This window comes from Athene noctua, chromosome 5, assembly GCF_965140245.1.
Source record: "Athene noctua chromosome 5, bAthNoc1.hap1.1, whole genome shotgun sequence".
NCBI lineage: Eukaryota > Metazoa > Chordata > Aves > Strigiformes > Strigidae > Athene > Athene noctua.
Window position 1 is genome coordinate 34,066,852 of NC_134041.1, and position 22,300 is coordinate 34,089,151.

Below are 22,300 nucleotides of genomic sequence, written 5' to 3' on the forward strand. Positions count from 1 at the left end.
GTGGGGGTGCTAGTAACTTTAAAGAGGAGCTGACTTGCCAAGTGACAGTGTGTCGTGAGAGTGTCTTGCTTCCTAAGCCTGTAAATTGCCAAAGAGGCACAGATTTATCAGAGGAGCCAATAGCTGTGTGCATATAGATTGTCCCTTTTAGCCAGTAATATTTTGTGTATGATTTATTTTACTGACTTTTATAAAAGACACATTTTTAACAGAGAAAGTTGGAATAAATAAATAGTGAGTTGAATTGAATGGAATTTTTCTTTGAATTGCAAACGCTATCTGTACAGACCTGGGATTCTTGCGTGTGAAGCCTTAGACTGATACTTCCACCTCTTCCTTTTGTCCTTTGAAACATTTTGGATGACTTTGTTAAGAGTTCTGACATGAACCTGCTGGACACAAACTGGCAGCCCGCTACGTGTTCTCTATCTGATGTTACGAGGATGTTGTAGCACAAGCACTTAAAGATGCACTTACTCTCCTCTGACTGTTCAGATTAATTTCAGGTGCCTGACACCCTTAGTTGGGCACAGAATGCGTAAAATCAGCTTGCCTTATTCTGGACTGTGCGTAATTGTCCGCTTTCAGTCATGAAAGCTGGCTGTAAGGAGCCATGAACTCCGTTACGGAGCTGTATGTCTGAAACAGGGGGCGCTGCCGTTGAAAATGAAGGGCATAATCCTGCCTTCGAGGCACGTGCGCTGCCTGTGTAGGTGAGAGATTTTGCTTTGCACTTTTGGAGTCGTGCCCATGGTTTCCTCTTTCCCAGTGGTAATTTTCAGAGTGCCGTGGGCCCTTCCCACTCGTGACAACTGTGTCAGTAGTTTTGGCACGGGTGGGCACTTGTCACCTCGAAAACTTTGTGGGAAATCACTCTTGGAGTAGGAAGAAATGGCAACTACTAGAGAAAGAGAAGCTGCGTTGGAGAAAGTGGTTGTGTTGCAGCCTCATTGCGCCCTGGAATATTGCTCTGGGAAAGGATGGAGTGCCAACAGGCAGAAAGGGTCTTGGAGCTGTGAGCAAGGAAAATGTTTTGGTTGATTCCTCCTGTGTGCAGGCTGCTTCCTGTAAGTGAACAAATTCGGTTGGAAGAAACTGTCTGTCTCTTGAGGACTTTTTTCCTCCTAAGTGACATAATCTTCAAGCTCCTTAGTTTTGCCCAAATGTTAGATTCCGTATTTGAGCTTTTTAGTTGTTGATGAGACTTGTATATGAATTATGCTATTTAGGATTTTGCTTTTATTCAGTCGGAGTTCCTCTAAACACCCGTCTCATTTTTTCAGGTGCGAAAACCCAGAGCCCTCAGGCTGTGAAGAGGATGTAAGCCAGGATTCCTCTGAATCCAAACCAGTCCTGGGGACGTAAGTGTGTTTCTTCACTGTTATTTTGCACAGGAAGCCCCAGTCAGGATTCGGTACTGGGGGAGGCTGTGGGCAGCATAGATGTTGCTTCCTTTGAAATTTCAGAGCACTGTTGGCTTGCTTCAAGAGGCTTGTGTAAAGGCCACATATCAACGGTCTGGTAAGATATCCAGCCCTATAACGCAGAGATCTTTCTGTCAGGGAAATTGTCTCAGAATTCAACATGAGACGAACACATCTAGGCCAAGAGTTAGTTGATTAAACAAAGGAGGAGTGTTTGTTTCCCCTGCTTTACCTCTGGTGGTAAATGGTTATGGCTTGTGACTGATTTCATTGTGCATAACAGCAGTGTCTGCAGACCGAAGCTGGGGTTGTTTCAGGCAGCGTGTGTATGCGTGTTTCTTTGCCACTGGTGCCCCTGTGATTTACAGTGTTGCTTTTAGAGTGAGATTTAAATTCTGAAGTCATGCAAATTTGCAAGAAAAAGAGCAAAGCTGTCTTGAAGTGCAGTTAAAGGGGTGAAAAAGGGGTTTGCTTATCCTCCTAGCACCATATGAACGTGGATTTTATCTGTAGACGTCGGGTGTAAAATGTGCCTTAGGTCTTCAGCATTTGTTCTTTGACAGCGGTGTGATCTGTGGTTTGCATGCATTGTGGCAGTGAAGAGTAGCTGCAACGTTATATTTGATTACAGTATGAAGATGCTCTATTCTTGTCAGCATTACTGAGGATTGTTTTTCTTGAATGTCTCAGCTTCCACCAGTTAAGAAGACCTTAGTTTTTTTTATCAGTGCACTGACTTCTCAAGGCGTAACTGAAGAAGAAGCCTTTAGCTTCCTTTTGTTTTGAGGTGGAAGAAAAATGTGGAACTCTTCTGTCATGTCCACATGTCACACAGTCCAATCAAGACTGAGAAATACGCTGCACTGTTTTAATTCCTGAGATTCAGGCAGACTGTCGATTCAGTTCTGTTCTACAATACCGAGCGTGGTCTTCCCACTGCTTACCTCCATGCTTTTCTGATGGCTTGTGTGTTGGGATTAGGGGGGTTTTGAGTCTGGCTTAAAAGGGTTCAAACATCCCCAGTCCAGAAATGTGTCGTTAACATACTGAACACCTTCCTGTCCTCCGTTGTCTGAATGGATTGGTTGGACAGTGAGGTCGCTTTGCCTTCCGTCACTCATGCAGCAACTGTTTTGCTTAACCACCAGAGATAAATTGGTAAAAGCTCCTTGGCTGTGAGCATTTCAGTAGCTGTCTCTGACAAGAAGAGATGTAGAGCTTAATTAATGTCTGTAAATGACACAGGACTCTCCGAGGCTTTAGTTAGAAACACACGTTATCGGTTGTTAGTTTATTTTTTTTTTTTTAGCACTTAGCAAGGACAGCAAGCTAGAAGCTCTACTGATTTGGGCTGTTCCTCTTGCCCCATGAGACTCAACATGGGAGCTCAATTCTCTGATTTTTTTCCTGGCTGCTGTTACAGAGAGCTGTCAGTCTTTTCCTCCTGTTTTGCCATGAGAACTCATCAAAGAACAGCTGGTAGTTAAAAATTCATCACAAGCACCAAGAAGGCAGTGTTCTGTAATGGGTAGAGGCAGTAGTAGGCAGCCAGCAGGTTCCCACACTGCCATCGAAAATGAGCTCCAGGGTCTCTTCCAGCTTTGGGCAAACCATTTGACTTTCCCCTTTCCCAGTCAGTCCAGGCACAGAATATGAGCTACAGCAGTACCCTTCCTGCAAAACAGATGAAGCATTTGTACTGGGGATGAGGAGAATAGTTTCACCAGGGTAAATCAGGTTGGGATTAGTCCCCCAACTGCCGTGTCATGGACCCAAAGGAGCTTGATTATGAGATGGAGAACACTCAGTGTGTTTATGTATCTCAGAATAGACCTGCAAGTCCCGTGCCAGGGCTTGAGTGCGCTTGTGGCACAGCCTCGTTTGAGAGCCTTGTGGGAGCTCATTGTCTACATGTGAAATCTGTGTTCATATTTGAACTCCTCTCGTGATCTCGTAACTTGAGGAAGGAGAGGTCCTCCTGGTATGCTTGTCCATTTTGCAGCTATTAACAGGATAGACCTGAGCCACTGTATCTGTCTTTTTGAGGATTTGAACTTTAAAAGCCAAGTGCCTGGTTGTCGGGAGCACAGAGTACAGATGTTCTTTGAGCTGACACATCAGTGTGTCTGACTGGATGCTTGTGGTCAGAGGTTTTTACTGAGAGCATGGCCCTTCATGGAATATCAGTGGGAGTGTGGGATACCGTTATTGCACGAGGGTTTTGTGAAGTGGGGTTATTGGAACAGGTATCAGGGAAGGTTTCTGTAGATGTGAAAAATACGGCCATTGGAGGGCTAAGCTCTCACAGCTCACTACAGAGCGCGGCCCTAAGCGTTTGGTGAAGTGGATAGGACCTGCTGCAAACCAGGGCTGTTGTCACTTGGTCATCTCAGCTGTTTTTCTGATGGCAGTGGAGCTCATGAGATCGGCTTCTCTAGAAGACGGTTTCTTCTTTCCTGAACATCTTCCCCCGCTTTCCCTGACAGCAATACCTGTAAGTCACCACCCCTCGTGCCCGCAGCAGCACTTATGACTCCGTGATGTACAGAATCAGTTGTTCTGGCCTATAGTAATCAGAACAGAGGAGTAGCGTAAGAACTCCTAGCTTTTAATTTTGGCTCTCCGGCTTAGGTAGGTAAGGAACAAGGCACGGATAAGCCATCTGTGCTTTTCTTTTGTGTCAGGAAAGGGGTATGATCCTACTTGCTTTGTAGGGACGTTATGTGGCTCAATTAATAGCGATGTTGAAATGCCTAAGTGCCAGTCCTGCTGTGATTGTGATAATAGCTGTGGTTGCTCAAGTGCAGTAACTTTGCAGCCAGGTAAGAAGTCAGACGAGGAAAGAGCAGCCACCCTGGGGAGCAGGCCGTACAGTTAGATTTACTACTGTGAGCTTTACCTCTCAGTCTGTACTAATTCTGACATAGAGCACGGGGAGCAATACAAATCGACAGTGCATGTACCCAAGAATGTAAAACTGTTGAGGAATTCATTCTTCTGAATGGGTAATTCTTCGTATCTTTGAAGAATAAAATACGAAAGGACAGCAAGTTTGTGGGGGTGCTAGTAACTTTAAAGAGGAGCTGACTTGCCAAGTGACAGTGTGTCGTGAGAGTGTCTTGCTTCCTAAGCCTGTAAATTGCCAAAGAGGCACAGATTTATCAGAGGAGCCAATAGCTGTGTGCATATAGATTGTCCCTTTTAGCCAGTAATATTTTGTGTATGATTTATTTTACTGACTTTTATAAAAGACACATTTTTAACAGAGAAAGTTGGAATAAATAAATAGTGAGTTGAATTGAATGGAATTTTTCTTTGAATTGCAAACGCTATCTGTACAGACCTGGGATTCTTGCGTGTGAAGCCTTAGACTGATACTTCCACCTCTTCCTTTTGTCCTTTGAAACATTTTGGATGACTTTGTTAAGAGTTCTGACATGAACCTGCTGGACACAAACTGGCAGCCCGCTACGTGTTCTCTATCTGATGTTACGAGGATGTTGTAGCACAAGCACTTAAAGATGCACTTACTCTCCTCTGACTGTTCAGATTAATTTCAGGTGCCTGTTACCCTTAGTTGGGCACAGAATGCGTAAAATCAGCTTGCCTTATTCTGGACTGTGCGTAATTGTCCGCTTTCACTCATGAAAGCTGGCTGTAAGGAGCCATGAACTCCGTTACGGAGCTGTATGTCTGAAACAGGGGGCACTGCCGTTGAAAATGAAGGGCATAATCCTGCCTTCGAGGCACGTGCGCTGCCTGTGTAGGTGAGAGATTTTGCTTTGCACTTTTGGAGTCGTGCCCATGGTTTCCTCTTTCCCAGTGGTAATTTTCAGAGTGCCGTGGGCCCTTCCCGCTCGTGACAACTGTGTCAGTAGTTTTGGCACGAGTGGGCACTTGTCACCTCGAAAACTTTGTGGGAAATCACTCTTGGAGTAGGAAGAAATGGCAACTACTAGAGAAAGAGAAGCTGCGTTGGAGAAAGTGGTTGTGTTGCAGCCTCATTGCGCCCTGGAATATTGCTCTGGGAAAGGATGGAGTGCCAACAGGCAGAAAGGGTCTTGGAGCTGTGAGCAAGGAAAATGTTTTGGTTGATTCCTCCTGTGTGCAGGCTGCTTCCTGTAAGTGAACAAATTCGGTTGGAAGAAACTGTCTGTCTCTTGAGGACTTTTTTCCTCCTAAGTGACATAATCTTCAAGCTCCTTAGTTTTGCCCAAATGTTAGATTCCGTATTTGAGCTTTTTAGTTGTTGATGAGACTTGTATATGAATTATGCTATTTAGGATTTTGCTTTTATTCAGTCGGAGTTCCTCTAAACACCCGTCTCATTTTTTCAGGTGCGGAAACCCAGAGCCCTCAGGCTGTGAAGAGGATGTAAGCCAGGATTCCTCTGAATCCAAACCAGTCCTGGGGACGTAAGTGTGTTTCTTCACTGTTATTTTGCACAGGAAGCCCCAGTCAGGATTCGGTACTGGGGGAGGCTGTGGGCAGCATAGATGTTGCTTCCTTTGAAATTTCAGAGCACTGTTGGCTTGCTTCAAGAGGCTTGTGTAAAGGCCACATATCAACGGTCTGGTAAGATATCCAGCCCTATAACGCAGAGATCTTTCTGTCAGGGAAATTGTCTCAGAATTCAACATGAGACGAACACATCTAGGCCAAGAGTTAGTTGATTAAACAAAGGAGGAGTGTTTGTTTCCCCTGCTTTACCTCTGGTGGTAAATGGTTATGGCTTGTGACTGATTTCATTGTGCATAACAGCAGTGTCTGCAGACCGAAGCTGGGGTTGTTTCAGGCAGCGTGTGTATGCGTGTTTCTTTGCCACTGGTGCCCCTGTGATTTACAGTGTTGCTTTTAGAGTGAGATTTAAATTCTGAAGTCATGCAAATTTGCAAGAAAAAGAGCAAAGCTGTCTTGAAGTGCAGTTAAAGGGGTGAAAAAGGGGTTTGCTTATCCTCCTAGCACCATATGAACGTGGATTTTATCTGTAGACGTCGGGTGTAAAATGTGCCTTAGGTCTTCAGCATTTGTTCTTTGACAGCGGTGTGATCTGTGGTTTGCATGCATTGTGGCAGTGAAGAGTAGCTGCAACGTTATATTTGATTACAGTATGAAGATGCTCTATTCTTGTCAGCATTACTGAGGATTGTTTTTCTATGAATGTCTCAGCTTCCACCAGTTAAGAAGACCTTAGTTTTTTTTATCAGTGCACTGACTTCTCAAGGCGTAACTGAAGAAGAAGCCTTTAGCTTCCTTTTGTTTTGAGGTGGAAGAAAAATGTGGAACTCTTCTGTCATGTCCACATGTCACACAGTCCAATCAAGACTGAGAAATACGCTGCACTGTTTTAATTCCTGAGATTCAGGCAGACTGTCGATTCAGTTCTGTTCTACAATACCGAGCGTGGTCTTCCCACTGCTTACCTCCATGCTTTTCTGATGGCTTGTGTGTTGGGATTAGGGGGGTTTTGAGTCTGGCTTAAAAGGGTTCAAACATCCCCAGTCCAGAAATGTGTCGTTAACATACTGAACACCTTCCTGTCCTCCGTTGTCTGAATGGATTGGTTGGACAGTGAGGTCGCTTTGCCTTCCGTCACTCATGCAGCAACTGTTTTGCTTAACCACCAGAGATAAATTGGTAAAAGCTCCTTGGCTGTGAGCATTTCAGTAGCTGTCTCTGACAAGAAGAGATGTAGAGCTTAATTAATGTCTGTAAATGACACAGGACTCTCCGAGGCTTTAGTTAGAAACACATGTTATCAGTTGTTAGTTTATTTTTTCTTTTTTAGCACTTAGCAAGGACAGCAAGCTAGAAGCTCTACTGATTTGGGCTGTTCCTCTTGCCCCATGAGACTCAACATGGGAGCTCAATTCTCTGATTTTTTTCCTGGCTGCTGTGACAGAGAGCTATCAGTCTTTTCCTCCCATTTTGCCATGAGAACTCATCAAAGAACAGCTGGTAGTTAAAAATTCATTACAAGCACCAAGAAGGCAGTGTTCTGTAATGGGTAGAGGCAGTAGTAGGCAGCCAGCAGGTTCCCACACTGCCATCGAAAATGAGCTCCAGGGTCTCTTCCAGCTTTGGGCAAACCATTTGACTTTCCCCTTTCCCAGTCAGTCCAGGCACAGAATATGAGCTACAGCAGTACCCTTCCTGCAAAACAGATGAAGCATTTGTACTGGGGATGAGGAGAATAGTTTCACCAGGGTAAATCAGGTTGGGATTAGTCCCCCAACTGCCGTGTCATGGACCCAAAGGAGCTTGATTATGAGATGGAGAACACTCAGTGTGTTTATGTATCTCAGAATAGACCTGCAAGTCCCGTGCCAGGGCTTGAGTGCGCTTGTGGCACAGCCTCTTTTGAGAGCCTTGTGGGAGCTCATTGTCTACATGTGAAATCTGTGTTCATATTTGAACTCCTCTCGTGATCTCGTAACTTGAGGAAGGAGAGGTCCTCCTGGTATGCTTGTCCATTTTGCAGCTATTAACAGGATAGACCTGAGCCACTGTATCTGTCTTTTTGAGGATTTGAACTTTAAAAGCCAAGTGCCTGGTTGTCGGGAGCACAGAGTACAGATGTTCTTTGAGCTGACACATCAGTGTGTCTGACTGGATGCTTGTGGTCAGAGGTTTTTACTGAGAGCATGGCCCTTCATGGAATATCAGTGGGAGTGTGGGATACCGTTATTGCACGAGGGTTTTGTGAAGTGGGGTTATTGGAACAGGTATCAGGGAAGGTTTCTGTAGATGTGAAAAATACGGCCATTGGAGGGCTAAGCTCTCACAGCTCACTACAGAGCGCGGCCCTAAGCGTTTGGTGAAGTGGATAGGACCTGCTGCAAACCAGGGCTGTTGTCACTTGGTCATCTCAGCTGTTTTTCTGATGGCAGTGGAGCTCATGAGATCGGCTTCTCTAGAAGACGGTTTCTTCTTTCCTGAACATCTTCCCCCGCTTTCCCTGACAGCAATACCTGTAAGTCACCACCCCTCGTGCCCGCAGCAGCACTTATGACTCCGTGATGTACAGAATCAGTTGTTCTGGCCTATAGTAATCAGAACAGAGGAGTAGCGTAAGAACTCCTAGCTTTTAATTTTGGCTCTCCGGCTTAGGTAGGTAAGGAACAAGGCACGGATAAGCCATCTGTGCTTTTCTTTTGTGTCAGGAAAGGGGTATGATCCTACTTGCTTTGTAGGGACGTTATGTGGCTCAATTAATAGCGATGTTGAAATGCCTAAGTGCCAGTCCTGCTGTGATTGTGATAATAGCTGTGGTTGCTCAAGTGCAGTAACTTTGCAGCCAGGTAAGAAGTCAGATGAGGAAAGAGCAGCCACCCTGGGGAGCAGGCCGTACAGTTAGATTTACTACTGTGAGCTTTACCTCTCAGCCTGTACTAATTCTGACATAGAGCACGGGGAGCAATACAAATCGACAGTGCATGTATCCAAGAATGTAAAACTGTTGAGGAATTCATTCTTCTGAATGGGTAATTCTTCGTATCTTTGAAGAATAAAATACGAAAGGACAGCAAGTTTGTGGGGGTGCTAGTAACTTTAAAGAGGAGCTGACTTGCCAAGTGACAGTGTGTCGTGAGAGTGTCTTGCTTCCTAAGCCTGTAAATTGCCAAAGAGGCACAGATTTATCAGAGGAGCCAATAGCTGTGTGCATATAGATTGTCCCTTTTAGCCAGTAATATTTTGTGTATGATTTATTTTACTGACTTTTATAAAAGACACATTTTTAACAGAGAAAGTTGGAATAAATAAATAGTGAGTTGAATTGAATGGAATTTTTCTTTGAATTGCAAATGCTATCTGTACAGACCTGGGATTCTTGCGTGTGAAGCCTTAGACTGATACTTCCACCTCTTCCTTTTGTCCTTTGAAACATTTTGGATGACTTTGTTAAGAGTTCTGACATGAACCTGCTGGACACAAACTGGCAGCCCGCTACGTGTTCTCTATCTGATGTTACGAGGATGTTGTAGCACAAGCACTTAAAGATGCACTTACTCTCCTCTGACTGTTCAGATTAATTTCAGGTGCCTGACACCCTTAGTTGGGCACAGAATGTGTAAAATCAGCTTGCCTTATTCTGGACTGTGCGTAATTGTCCGCTTTCAGTCATGAAAGCTGGCTGTAAGGAGCCATGAACTCCGTTACGGAGCTGTATGTCTGAAACAGGGGGCACTGCCGTTGAAAATGAAGGGCATAATCCTGCCTTCGAGGCACGTGCGCTGCCTGTGTAGGTGAGAGATTTTGCTTTGCACTTTTGGAGTCGTGCCCATGGTTTCCTCTTTCCCAGTGGTAATTTTCAGAGTGCCGTGGGCCCTTCCCACTCGTGACAACTGTGTCAGTAGTTTTGGCACGAGTGGGCACTTGTCACCTCGAAAACTTTGTGGGAAATCACTCTTGGAGTAGGAAGAAATGGCAACTACTAGAGAAAGAGAAGCTGCGTTGGAGAAAGTGGTTGTGTTGCAGCCTCATTGCGCCCTGGAATATTGCTCTGGGAAAGGATGGAGTGCAAACAGGCAGAAAGGGTCTTGGAGCTGTGAGCAAGGAAAATGTTTTGGTTGATTCCTCCTGTGTGCAGGCTGCTTCCTGTAAGTGAACAAATTCGGTTGGAAGAAACTGTCTGTCTCTTGAGGACTTTTTTCCTCCTAAGTGACATAATCTTCAAGCTCCTTAGTTTTGCCCAAATGTTAGATTCCGTATTTGAGCTTTTTAGTTGTTGATGAGACTTGTATATGAATTATGCTATTTAGGATTTTGCTTTTATTCAGTCGGAGTTCCTCTAAACACCCGTCTCATTTTTTCAGGTGCGAAAACCCAGAGCCCTCAGGCTGTGAAGAGGATGTAAGCCAGGATTCCTCTGAATCCAAACCAGTCCTGGGGACGTAAGTGTGTTTCTTCACTGTTATTTTGCACAGGAAGCCCCAGTCAGGATTCGGTACTGGGGGAGGCTGTGGGCAGCATAGATGTTGCTTCCTTTGAAATTTCAGAGCACTGTTGGCTTGCTTCAAGAGGCTTGTGTAAAGGCCACATATCAACGGTCTGGTAAGATATCCAGCCCTATAACGCAGAGATCTTTCTGTCAGGGAAATTGTCTCAGAATTCAACATGAGACGAACACATCTAGGCCAAGAGTTAGTTGATTAAACAAAGGAGGAGTGTTTGTTTCCCCTGCTTTACCTCTGGTGGTAAATGGTTATGGCTTGTGACTGATTTCATTGTGCATAACAGCAGTGTCTGCAGACCGAAGCTGGGGTTGTTTCAGGCAGCGTGTGTATGCGTGTTTCTTTGCCACTGGTGCCCCTGTGATTTACAGTGTTGCTTTTAGAGTGAGATTTAAATTCTGAAGTCATCCGAATTTGCAAGAAAAAGAGCAAAGCTGTCTTGAAGTGCAGTTAAAGGGGTGAAAAAGGGGTTTGCTTATCCTCCTAGCACCATTTATGTGACTACTGGCTGGAAGAGGTTTGAAATACAGGGATGGCTTCCTTGTCAAGGGGGAAATCTTCAGGACTTCATTTTCTCAGGAAATTTAGAGGTTTCTTTTGCCTTTTACTCTGGAACAAGGGACTCTTTTCCCTTTCACGTTATGTCCTACTCTGTCACAGTAGGTGATTATGAGGCAGTGGCTGTGGACAGTGGGTCATGTTATGTGACTGCACACAAAAGTCCTTTTCCCTAATCCCTCTGTCAGCTCATGCGAACAAAATTCTCTTGACATCGTTTTTTGATATGCTGCCTGTGTCTTCCCAGCCTGTAATATGTGCTGTGGCCCGTGGTCGTAGTGCACCAATATAGACATGGTGAGCTACCGGCACGTTGCTGTGATGAACCACAGATCTCACAGAAAATGCAGCAGAAAAAAAGAAAAGTTGATAGTTACTTTTTTTATCCAGGCTTGAATTTTCTTAAAACTTGAAGTAATTAGATTATTTTGGCAGACTTTGTTTATTTTTTTTCACACTCAGTTGAAATTTGTCAACAACATTGTGAGTTATCTCTGGAAAACCATAGCATAAATTTTACGTCTTGTTACAAAATCAAGTTGAAATGATGGGAAGTCCCTGCAAAGACAGGATTTAAAGAATTTCCCATAAGCATCCATTTGTGGAGTATCTATGTACCAGTCCCAATAGGTGGGTGTGGGTTAAAACCTACATAAACCAGGAAAAGGAGATAAACAGATCACTTCCCTCTGTTTCAGGCAGGGTGGAAACCGCATCAGCTCTGGTTTCCCCTCATCCCTCTCAGTCTGTGTTAGGCTTGTCCATGGGCAGTTCTCTGCAGTTGGTGTCTTTTTAGCTACATGTGTCTAAGAAGGCGTGCGATAACTTTCCTGAACAAGATCCAGTGCTCCTCTAACTCCTTAAGCGTTCCTCTTCCAGCATAACCGAGCATAACCTTTTTGCATGGTGTAATTTGACAAAGCCTCCCTGTCTTTGAGCTAAGGGTAAACTCAAGGTTCTGCTGATACATTTTTTTGTTAAACGCATTTCATCCTGAGATTAGCAAGGCCAGTCTGTCTTCTGGGTTCAGCTGTCTTGGCGCTTCAAGCTCGATACGGGGCACTGCCCGTGCTGCACATGTCACGGTTAGGGTGTTATCTTCACAGATGAGGCAATCTCACTGTGTATGTTCATGGGGGTTAGGTTCAGGCTTAGACGGCTTTTTCACAGAAGCCAAGGTTTCCTTCAGTCTTTCTCCTAAGACAGCAGATCGTGAGTAGTATGGGTTGGAGGACAATGCAGCTTCAGCTTGGTCCCTAGACTTGGCAGCAGCAACTGATGGGAGGAAGGGCAGCAAAGGAAGCGTTTGATTTAGCGCTTCCACGGGGGAAGCTGCTACCCTGAATGCGTCCAGAGGAGGGCAACCAAGGTGGTGTCAGGGCTGGAGGCATGTCCTGTGAGGAGCGGCTGAGGACCTTGGGCTTGTCTGGTTTGGAGAAAAGGAGGCTGAGGGGCGACCTCATGGCTCTCTGCAGCTTCCTGAGGAGGGGACGTGGAGAGGGAGGTGCTGAGCTCTTCTCCCTGGGATCCAGGGACAGGACACATGGGAATGGTTCAGGGCTGTGCCAGGGGAGGTTCAGGCTGGGCATTAGGAAGCATTTCTTTACTGAGAGAGTGGTCAAACCCTGGAACAGGCTTCCCAGAGAGGTGGTCAATGCCCCAAGGCTGTCAGTGTTTGAGAGGCATTTGGACAATGCCCTTAACAACGTGCCGTAACTTTTGGTCAGCCCTGAAGTGGTCAGGCAGTCGGACTTAGATGATCGTTGTAGGTCCCTTCCAACTGAAATAATCTGTTCTATTCTATCAATATTTGATGTCCTGAATTTAATAGAAGAGTCTCAATATAGCTTAAGTGGATTTGATTCTTTATTCGTTTTCATTTGGGGACTATAATCAGATCCACTTGGGGGAGGGCAAATCAGGAGCAACTTCACTGAGGTCCCTGGCAAAATCTGAGTGATATCTTAATAAGATTCCATGTATAAAAATTAAATTCTTTGCTCAAAAAAGTCTTCATACTGCCTTCATGTGGGGTATGAATGCCTGTGTTTTTATTGTTGTATTAGACACAGATACCTGCGGTTGCATCAATACATGCTGTTTACAACCAGTGTGTTCTTGTGTATTTGCTCTTAGTGAAGTAGCATCAATCTTAGGAGCCTGGCTTGATCAGTGTACTGAGGATTTCAGAGAGCCGCCTGACTACCCATGTTTGATGAAGCTGTTGGATTACTTGAAGAAGAATATCCCTGGCTCTGACCTGGAGAGGAGGGCGCAGAACCTCTTGGAGAAGTTCCAGAACCAAGAAGTGGAAAAGGACGGTAAGTTACCTTTCCCTTCTGCCTTCCTGTTCTCCCGGACTGTGTGGTGACACAGGGGTTTGTGTGGAGTACACTTCACTAACTCGTAGGCTAATTGATTATATTGTGAGGCTCACCAGGGACTTTTTTCTTGTTTCTTTCTTTAAAAAAAAATCTCTGTGAGGCTGCAGGCTCTGTGCGGGATGAAATAGTCCTATAGTGTAGGTGCCTATGCCTGTTTATTGTGGGGATTGGGATTGGGAAATCCAGCACTTGTCTAATATTTAGCCAAAACTTTGAGATTACTGCAGCAACTAAGTCGTTAATTGTCAGCGCCCTTCCCGTGTCATGGAATTAAAACACACAGCAGGTCTCTAGCTGTTTTTTTCATTTCAACACACATGCACCGAGAAAAGCCCAAACCAGCAGAAAGAAAAATACAGAGCTGTGGGGTTAGAAGAGTTTTAGACTTGTCGCTTACTTTATCAGAGCTCCATCTTTGTTTATTTCTGAGATTTCTTTCAGAACTCTTAATGTGTGGTCTGGCATCAAGGCTTGCTGATAATTATTGTCCCAAAGCATTCATATTGTGCTATGAATTTACAAATTTGGGTCCTAATCCTACAGTTTGATTTGCGTAATCAGACCTCCGTTCAGTGCTGCCATCAGCCATGCCGGTAGATTAGACTGCAGTATCAGATACGTAGAAAAAAGCCATTTCTGGCCTCAATTCTTGCTGCTTGAGCAATGCAAATCAAGGTGAGTCAGAGACTGCAAATTCAAAAGGGGCACGTGGTTGCTGTCAGTGAAGTCAAGAGGGCAGCTGGGCTTTGAGGGGGACCTAAACGGATCAGCGATTTGAAGATGATGAGATACTTGAGTACGAGAGAATTCCAGCTTCTTGGACAGCAGGGAAAAGACTGGTTACACATTTATGAAGGTGAAGGAGAAAAGAGAAAAAAAAGGCATGAAAAAAGAAAAGGAAAATTCTTGCGTTGCACTCGAGGACCTGATTTTAAAGGCACTGGGAGATTTTGAGTAGGGTTGCAACTTTGCGATGAGGATTTTCACTGAATTTCAAGGCGGAAGGGAAAATGAGGAGTTACACAGCCAAAAAGAGGGAGAAGAAGGTGTAACTCTTGTAACAGTTTGGTAGAAATCCATTTAATTATGCGCAGTGTTACAAAACAGTCACGGAAAAATAATGCTGGAACAGAGGTCTCCCTTTATTGCGTTTAGCTCTGTCAATAAATTGTGCAGTTGGAATGTGCGGATGGAAGTCTGGATAGAGCCTCTAGTTAATAATTTGTTACATCAGAACTGTAGCAATTTACACTGATGATTAGGTTTTGCTAATGAACAAAGAAAGGAAAACTGAAGTATTTTGAAAAACAATGATAAAATATCGCAGTCTGCTTTTGTCGCTTTAATATCTGTTCTGCTTTAACTGGTTATGAAGTATTGCACAACACACTCTGAAATGCACTGGTTGTTTTTGTTAATGAAATCTCACTAGTAGTAAACTCAGCACTTTCAGTGTTAGTCTTCAACAAGTCCATTTTTTTTCCCTCCCTTCTCATGGAGTTACTGTCACCTTACAGTAAAAGGGATTAGGAAGAGGATTTCTTTTCAGAGATTTTCTGTTTGACTTCCTCCTCTACCATGGGAAACAAGGGCATATTTCTTTGTGTTTTAATGTGGCTTTGTTCTCAACCTGTGGGAGCCAAAAGGTGACATGGGAACATCTGTGAAATCCTTTCCCTTCTGCACTGGATCTGGTCCCTTGATGAGGACAACTCTCCTCTCTCACCTCTTCATTGCTGCCCAGGGCAGATTTAGAAGCAGCATTCAGCTGAATGCTGTAGGTGCTCACTGTTCTCCCTTTTCTGGGCAGAAATCCCAGAGAGGGAAGGTGAGGGATGCTGGAATAAACTCTCTTCAATGTAGTTTATGTAAGCACAAATGGTGCCAAGAAATCTGATCTCTCCTTTTAGTTCCCCACATGGGAGCTGAAATCTGGATATAAGAGCACTCCTAATGCAGTATTTTGGGGATATGACTGCAGTCTTGTTCCTTTTCAGTTTGGTTAATTTTTGGTTTTTCAGATTATAAGACGCATTAATACTAAAAGGTAGATTAACAAAATTCTGCAATGTTAATAAGAAATTTTTGTTGGGGCATTCTTCTTTCAGAAGAATGTTTAGTGAATGGGTTAAGTCACTTCTCTGCTAAGAGACCCTGAACAGCTCAGTTCTCTTTTCCTTCCACCTTTTCTTTGCCAATTTAATTTTCTGGTCATCATCTTTCTCACCAAAATATGCAGCACAGCGGGGCTATTAGGTCAGGCAGGACCCTTTGTGTGTTCTGCTATAATATATAGAGTGGTGGTTTAAAATAAACAAACATCTGCTTTGATTCACTGTTTGCTGTATAAATTTACCAAGTCGTGTTTTCCATCCTGGACAGATGGGTTCCGTGTTGCTTCCCTCTGTAACCTACGTGATGAAGAGGAAATGGACATCAGCAGGCCTGAAGAATTCTCTTTTTTCCAGGCAGACCTTGTGGCAGAACAGTTGACATACATGGATGCAGTATGTAGAGTATATGTACTACTTGAAATGCTGCGGTAAATAGTGTGGGGCTTCTAAACATTTTTTGTAAAGATATGTCAATGTAAGTATAGTGTTCCAGAAAAGGTCTGTTGTTGGGACACAGAACACAGCTCTGCTTGGTTATCCAAACTGGCTTCATTCATTGGGCTTTTTTTCCTTCAGTCATTCCAAAGATTATTTTTTTTTTAAATTAAAATAAGCGTGAATGTATACTGTGTAGCCTTTTCTGCAAAGCTCAGTATTTGTACACCTGAGAAATAGCACATTTTTATGACGTATACTAAAGATGTATCGGTACTCTTAAATGCAGTGCTCTGATTTGATTTGTCTGTATCAATCTCCTTCAAAATATCATGATATAAAAGAATTTCCCCTTGGTTTTCCCAGGAGTGTTTAGCTGTCAGTTCTTTCAGGGCATCAAGCCTATAAAGTGTCTATTTCTGCCAAATATACAATAGATATATATATTAAAGCATATACACTTTATGTATAAAAAAAATAAAGTGTACATACTGCCAAAGCGTGTATTTCAAACTAACGGAAAACAAATATTTACCTTTTAATGCCATATTAGATTTAGATCCATGTAAACATGCATTTCTTCTTGTGGATAGTAGAGATTTAGGAGAACCCTGCTGACGTAGACACCTCTGCTTCACTCTAGGAACTCTTCAAGAAGGTTGTGCCCTACCACTGTTTGGGATGCATCTGGTCTCGACGGAATAAGAAAGAATATAAGCACCTGGCGCTGACCATCAGGGCTACCATCTCACAGTTCAATGTCGTTACCAAATGTGTGGTCAGCACTATCCTGAAGGACAAGGAGCTCAAATCACAGCAAAGAGCCAAGATCATTGAGAAATGGATTCATATTGCACATGTAAGGCATTTATTCTAGACTGTTTAATGTTTCTCGTGTGGGTGCCTTGGAGTGGGGGAGTTGGAAGGGGAGGAAGGTGTTGGATGCGTTGGTCCCAGGCCATCTTAGCTCTAATGCTTTCTATTTTTGACTGCCTTTCTTTGTAACAGTAGATGAAGTGTTGCCCTTCCTCAGTTGCTTCCCCACCATGGAAGTGGGGTTGGTGCTTGTCTCTTTGGTTGGGGAGTGCTAATTAATGGGTGAGGCAGGTACTGTGTCTTGCAGATGGGGAGTGCCACATACTTGATGATGCAACGTTTATGGGAAGATGGGTATAAATTCAACCAGTTCACTTCCCTGGAACTAAATGCTGCTCGTATCAGGGAAGGAAGAGAAGTGATGGTTGATATCATCCAAAGGTTAGACTTGTTTGCAGAAGAAAGTCTAACAAGAAAGGAGTCGGACTGGCAGTGGTGCAAGCAGCAGGCACAGTCAGAATAAGCTTTGCACTTGCCTGCCTTTGGCCATTCGTGTTCAGCCAGTGAGCATCATGCTCCCTCTCCTGCGTCGATGAACGCCATGGGACTTGAAATCAGATGTGGTGGAAGGCAGCACAACTGTTTGTGTTTTATACATTTACATATGTGTGTGTACATGTGAAAGGAAAGCAAATACAGGGTTTGAAGTAAGTGCAGAGAAAGCTAACACTTCTAGGAAGCAGTAGCCTCTTCAACATGGAAAAAATGAAATTATTGTTTGTACTCTTTTGTTTTGAAAAGTCCTTGAGGCTGGAAGGTCATTTGCCTACTGAGTTATTCATGGTTCCCATCATGTATGCAAACCAGCTGAGTTTGGAGGGGGTGAGGGGTGCAAGCAGTGACCAGAAAAAATAAGTAGAGTTACAATATGGTACCAGACTCCTCCTCATCTTACCTTTCTGGTTTATCATTGTCTCACGCGTTTCTCTAACCCGTTTATACTCTTGGCTTCGATTCCTTTGTCTTGTAGCAGATTGTGTGTTTCTTAATCTTTGTGCGAAAGGGTTTTTCATGACTTCTTTACATAACTCCAGTTTGCTAATTTCTTAGATCTTATCTTTAACATTTTACTGTAAGCTTTTTAACTCCCCTCAGAGCACTGGGCAGCTGGCAGCAAACGGGATCTCTCTTGAAGAGAACATTTAAAGCACTTTCATATGGATGTGTGTTGACTTGTGTTTTAAGAATCACGTGGATTCTTTCTGAGCTATACAAAATAAGCAGTCATAAAAAGTTCAAGCCAAGCAGAGGCTTTCCAACCTTGACCCTGCACTTGTATGCTCCCAGCGGCAGCGTTGTTAGTCCTGGCACCTGAGCTTTGGCAGCTGCTGGTTCAGGAGGCTGGTGTGGGGAAGAAGTCTTTCACCTCTTTTGGCACTTCCATTGACTCATTGTTCTCGTCTGATGGCTGCTTTGTAGCCCCTGTGAATGGATTAGGAAGTTTGATTCCTATTGTCTGTGGGCAGATCTTTAAGTTGCAGAGGGTACCAGCTGAAGGGGCCTTCGTGGGGCAGCCTGGGCTGCAGCCTGGGCGAGCAAGTACGAAGCAGCTTCCTGCTGGTCCCAGGGAGCAGGGAGGCCCGGGAAGCCAGGACAGGGACCGCTCTCGGCATACTTGTTCTGTGGATGGAGAACTTTGATCTCCACCTCTGTTGATTCAGTGCTTCTCCCTGTACTTAGTTCATACACATAATTCAATGCTCCAGTCTTAGCTAAGCACGTGAAAAATGCATGAGCACGCTCTACAAAATAATTGCACATGTCGAACAGCTAGTTGCATATCTGCTTAGCTGCCCACTTCTGAAGAAAGCTGCTTGCTTTTTGCGTGCAAATGAATGTTTTGAATAGTTAGATGTCTGAATTAGAAAATAATCCCCTCATTAAAGTGCAGTTATTCCCAGACTGCTGACTCTGTAACTAAGCAGCGTGGAGTTCCACGTTTGTTATTTGTTCGTGACTTTTGGATCCAGTTTCTTGGTTTACAGGATAAACCGAATACTTTTCCGAACTGCCAGCCCTCTCTGCTCCACCTAGATCTGGGGTTCCTGAGCAGGAGCAGCCAATTTTACTCACACAATTTTTTCTTTAAAACTGAAAAGGAACGTTGAAATCGTTACTACCCTGTTATGCTTAATCTTTTAAACTCAAAGTTGCTTCTGCACAGTATTCTTTCTGGTTTCCCCCCTGTGAAGGGCACAGCATGAAACAATGTTATTCAGAGCAGTCTTAAAAATTCTTCCTATATGTAAATGAAAGCTTGCTAAAGTTTAGTCTGCAATCAGTTAAATCATTGAGAACACCAAATCCAGGATTGAATTCCTAATGTGCTGTGGGTGCGTATGCCTGGTCGTGAACCTTCTGCGTCACTGACAATGTAGATGTATCATCAGTATTTGGGTTAGGAGATTAACGACGTCTGAATTAATGATGCACTTGTGTTGGAAGACTAATGGCGTCTAGACTGATGATGGCTAAAAGCAAAAGAATTTGTGCTTGTTATGGAAGAAACAGATAAGAAGGGATTCCTTTAAAATAGCAAAGCAGAAACTTATCTACCGGCTGCCCGCGGTTAGTAGTCCTTATTGAAAGTGCTGACAGGAACTAGTTTTTGAAATGGGCATGCGCTAGAGCAGCACACGGGTTTACCGTTATTTTTAGAATGTACAAGAATATATAAGGACTTGTTTTTCTCATAAACTTTGGAGCTTGACTGTTAACCATATTGGTGTGTGTCTTGTCCCGCAACCTCGTCCTGCAACAATATGCTTTAGATTATGCAACGTGCAGTTAAGTCAAGATGGTTCCAAATTGGATCTTCCAGTGCAAACTCCTGTGTTTGAGAAATCTCAGTGCTGAGAATTTGTGCCTCTCAATCCCTGTTCTCCCCGGTCTGAATTTCAAGTTGAACTTAAAGAAAGCAGGGTCTTGTTCTTAAATGTGTCGGTCTCTGAAGAAGAGCCGTTACGTGGTTCCTTTGGCTGCAAAGTTTGCAAGAAGAGCTTTCAGGTCTTGCATGTCCTACCACGTGATTGTGAACTTGGTCTTCATCTAGCCTAACTGCTAACCTGCTTCAAGTGCTGCGGTGTGCCTAGTCAGTCTTCTTAAACCACACTTTGTTAAATGTAGCCTCCTAAGTTGCCCAAAGATTTTTTTTTTTTATTTTTTTTTTTAGGTAAATAAAAGGGAGTAAATGTACTTGCCTTAGTTGTTCAGTCAATTTTAATGCAACTTGTGAACAGAGTTGCTGATATACCAAGGTCTGACTTTTGTTTATGTTAAGGTTGCTTTACATTGATTCAGTCCTACAAAGGAAATAAAGTATGTCTATTTTCACTGTAAGGATCCTTTACATATTCAGCATTATTAGTGTAATAATGAGTCCCATCAAAATTTGCAAAGTGGAATTGTAGTTTGGATTTGGATATATTCTCATCTACATGCAACAGTCAAATGGGCACGTGTTTTGTCTGTTAATTTGCATGTACGGACACCTGTTAGTGAGAGCTTGTATTTGCAAGAGTTTAAGTCTGTGGTGCCCGGGCGTTCTAGTTCATGAGCCACCAACAGATTTACAGGAGTTCCTTGAAGAGTCTCAGGCCAGACTTTCCCTCTCCTCCTTGCTTGCATCTGCTTTACCAGGAATCTGTGCTGTCTTTTTGAGAACTAGGTTTTTCAGTATCCTTTTCCATCCAACCTTTTCCCCCAGAGAAACTGTAAGAAATGCCTATGAACCAGTCCCTCTGTTAGGATTTGGTACTGACTCTGGAAAAGCTGGGAAGTTTTTTTCTCTTGAACAGTGTGCACGTACTTGAATAACAGGTTATTCCTTTGCATGTCTTTATTTTTAATTGACGCTTAGATGATTGAGGGTTTACATTTTTAATACCACATATAAAGAGGCAAAGCCTGTTTTTTCCTCTAAAGGGTAAAAGGGATTGGTAACTATAAAGAGTTTTTTAAGAAGTGTAATATTTGTGCTTTTTAGCCTGGCTTCATGGACTCAGTTCCACTTTTATTTTTACTGGGACAACTGGAAGCTGTACCACTGCAACATCACCACAAATACATGAAAGTGAGGAAAACAAGATATAAATGCCAAAGCCCATAAAGTGTTTGTTGGCTGGGGGGGGTGGCGGGGGGGAGTGATATTTTTGATGCTCCATATTTGTACAGCTGCCTGCTTAGCAGTGAGAATGTGTAGCGAGCATGACACCAGTCAAACAGAAGAGCACTAACATATTCGTAATGCTGACATTACATGCTCCTGTATCTCTAACCACCCCTTTCACAGGAATGTAGGATCCTGAAGAATTTTTCCTCCTTGAGGGCCATCATTTCAGCACTGCAATCCAACTCCATCTATCGGCTGAAGAAGACCTGGGTGTGTGTTTCAAAGTAAGCATCCCCCTCTGCCCCTGTGGCTAGCCCCAAACAAAGACAAAAAGCTCCGTGCTCTTTCTTTCCATCTTGTTCTTCTCGGTCTTCCTATTCTGCTCCTTCATGGACAAGTGTCCTCTTAGAAGATACTCTCATTCCTGTGAGGCTCAGACCCCTTTTTTTGGGTCTGTCTGCTGTGAGCTCTTCTTTCATATTGACGGGACCACCTGCCCTCAGGGGTACTGGGTCTCTTCTGTCCTTTATAGCGTATTGGATCTTCCACAACCTATTTTGAAGAACTATGGGACTACCTACTGACTCAGCACAAGCACACGGTTCTTGGAAGGTCAGCAAAAGGCCACCATGATGCTTGCCAGTTGTCTCCTCTACTGTGAAGTTGGAGGAGGTCAACGTTGCCACAAACCTTCACTAATCCTCTCTTGGTCCTGACATTTCCTTAAAACATATCCCCAAACTACAAAATCCAAGCCTGTATTGAAGATGGTATTTCTTACAGGGGAATACCTTTTTGTGCAACTGGCATATTTACTGCATGCCAGACAGACACCAGAAAGCTGTGTAGGAAAGATGGTGTTCTGCTCATTCAGTTGGTGACAAACAGATTTATGTTTTTTTCCTTTGTCTTTGATAAACAAAGAGAAACGTTGCTCTGCCACACAGCATACTTCTGCATTTCCACTAGGAGAGGTGGATCTTTCCTTCTGCCGCCCTGTGTTCCTGTTGCTGATCAGGATGTTGCCATCTTGTGTTTATAGTGTGGGGTAATAGAAAGGGGCTCACACAGTTACAAGCTTCTGGCTTTCCTGAGTGCGTGGCACAGGGCAAAAACGTAGGATACCTCTCACAGCTATTTTTCTGTTGCTTTGTATCCATTTACCCGCTTCCTTACAACAATCTGATACCCCTCAGTGTGACTGAAAGCCCTGCCCAGGATCGGCGTACCTGTGGCATTCCTTGTGCTGCTGTCAAATAAGGCTGGCGTTACCGGGGAGCACCAGGAGATCCCAGGAAAGTTCCTAGTTGATGTGCAGCATCTCACTGGATGCGTTTTGGTGGTGGTATCTTTTACATGCCCAACTGTTAACGATTCATGAGGAAAAAACCAGTAATCTGATCTGTATTAGAGTGCTTTCTGATAACCTAAAAGATTTAATCTT

General features: G+C 43.8%; 1 protein-coding gene across 1 annotated transcript in view; it reads left to right on the forward strand.

Annotated features, from left to right (window-relative positions):
* LOC141960856 (ral guanine nucleotide dissociation stimulator-like 1) overlaps positions 1–22,300 on the forward strand; it is a 50,171-nt gene that overhangs the window by 13,445 nt on the left and 14,426 nt on the right. The window contains exons 4-8 of the mRNA XM_074907039.1: positions 5,762–5,839; positions 13,073–13,257; positions 15,703–15,827; positions 16,513–16,728; positions 21,037–21,140. Coding sequence (XP_074763140.1) covers positions 5,762–5,839; positions 13,073–13,257; positions 15,703–15,827; positions 16,513–16,728; positions 21,037–21,140 — 708 coding nt within the window. The remainder of the gene's footprint in view (positions 1–5,761; positions 5,840–13,072; positions 13,258–15,702; positions 15,828–16,512; positions 16,729–21,036; positions 21,141–22,300) is intronic.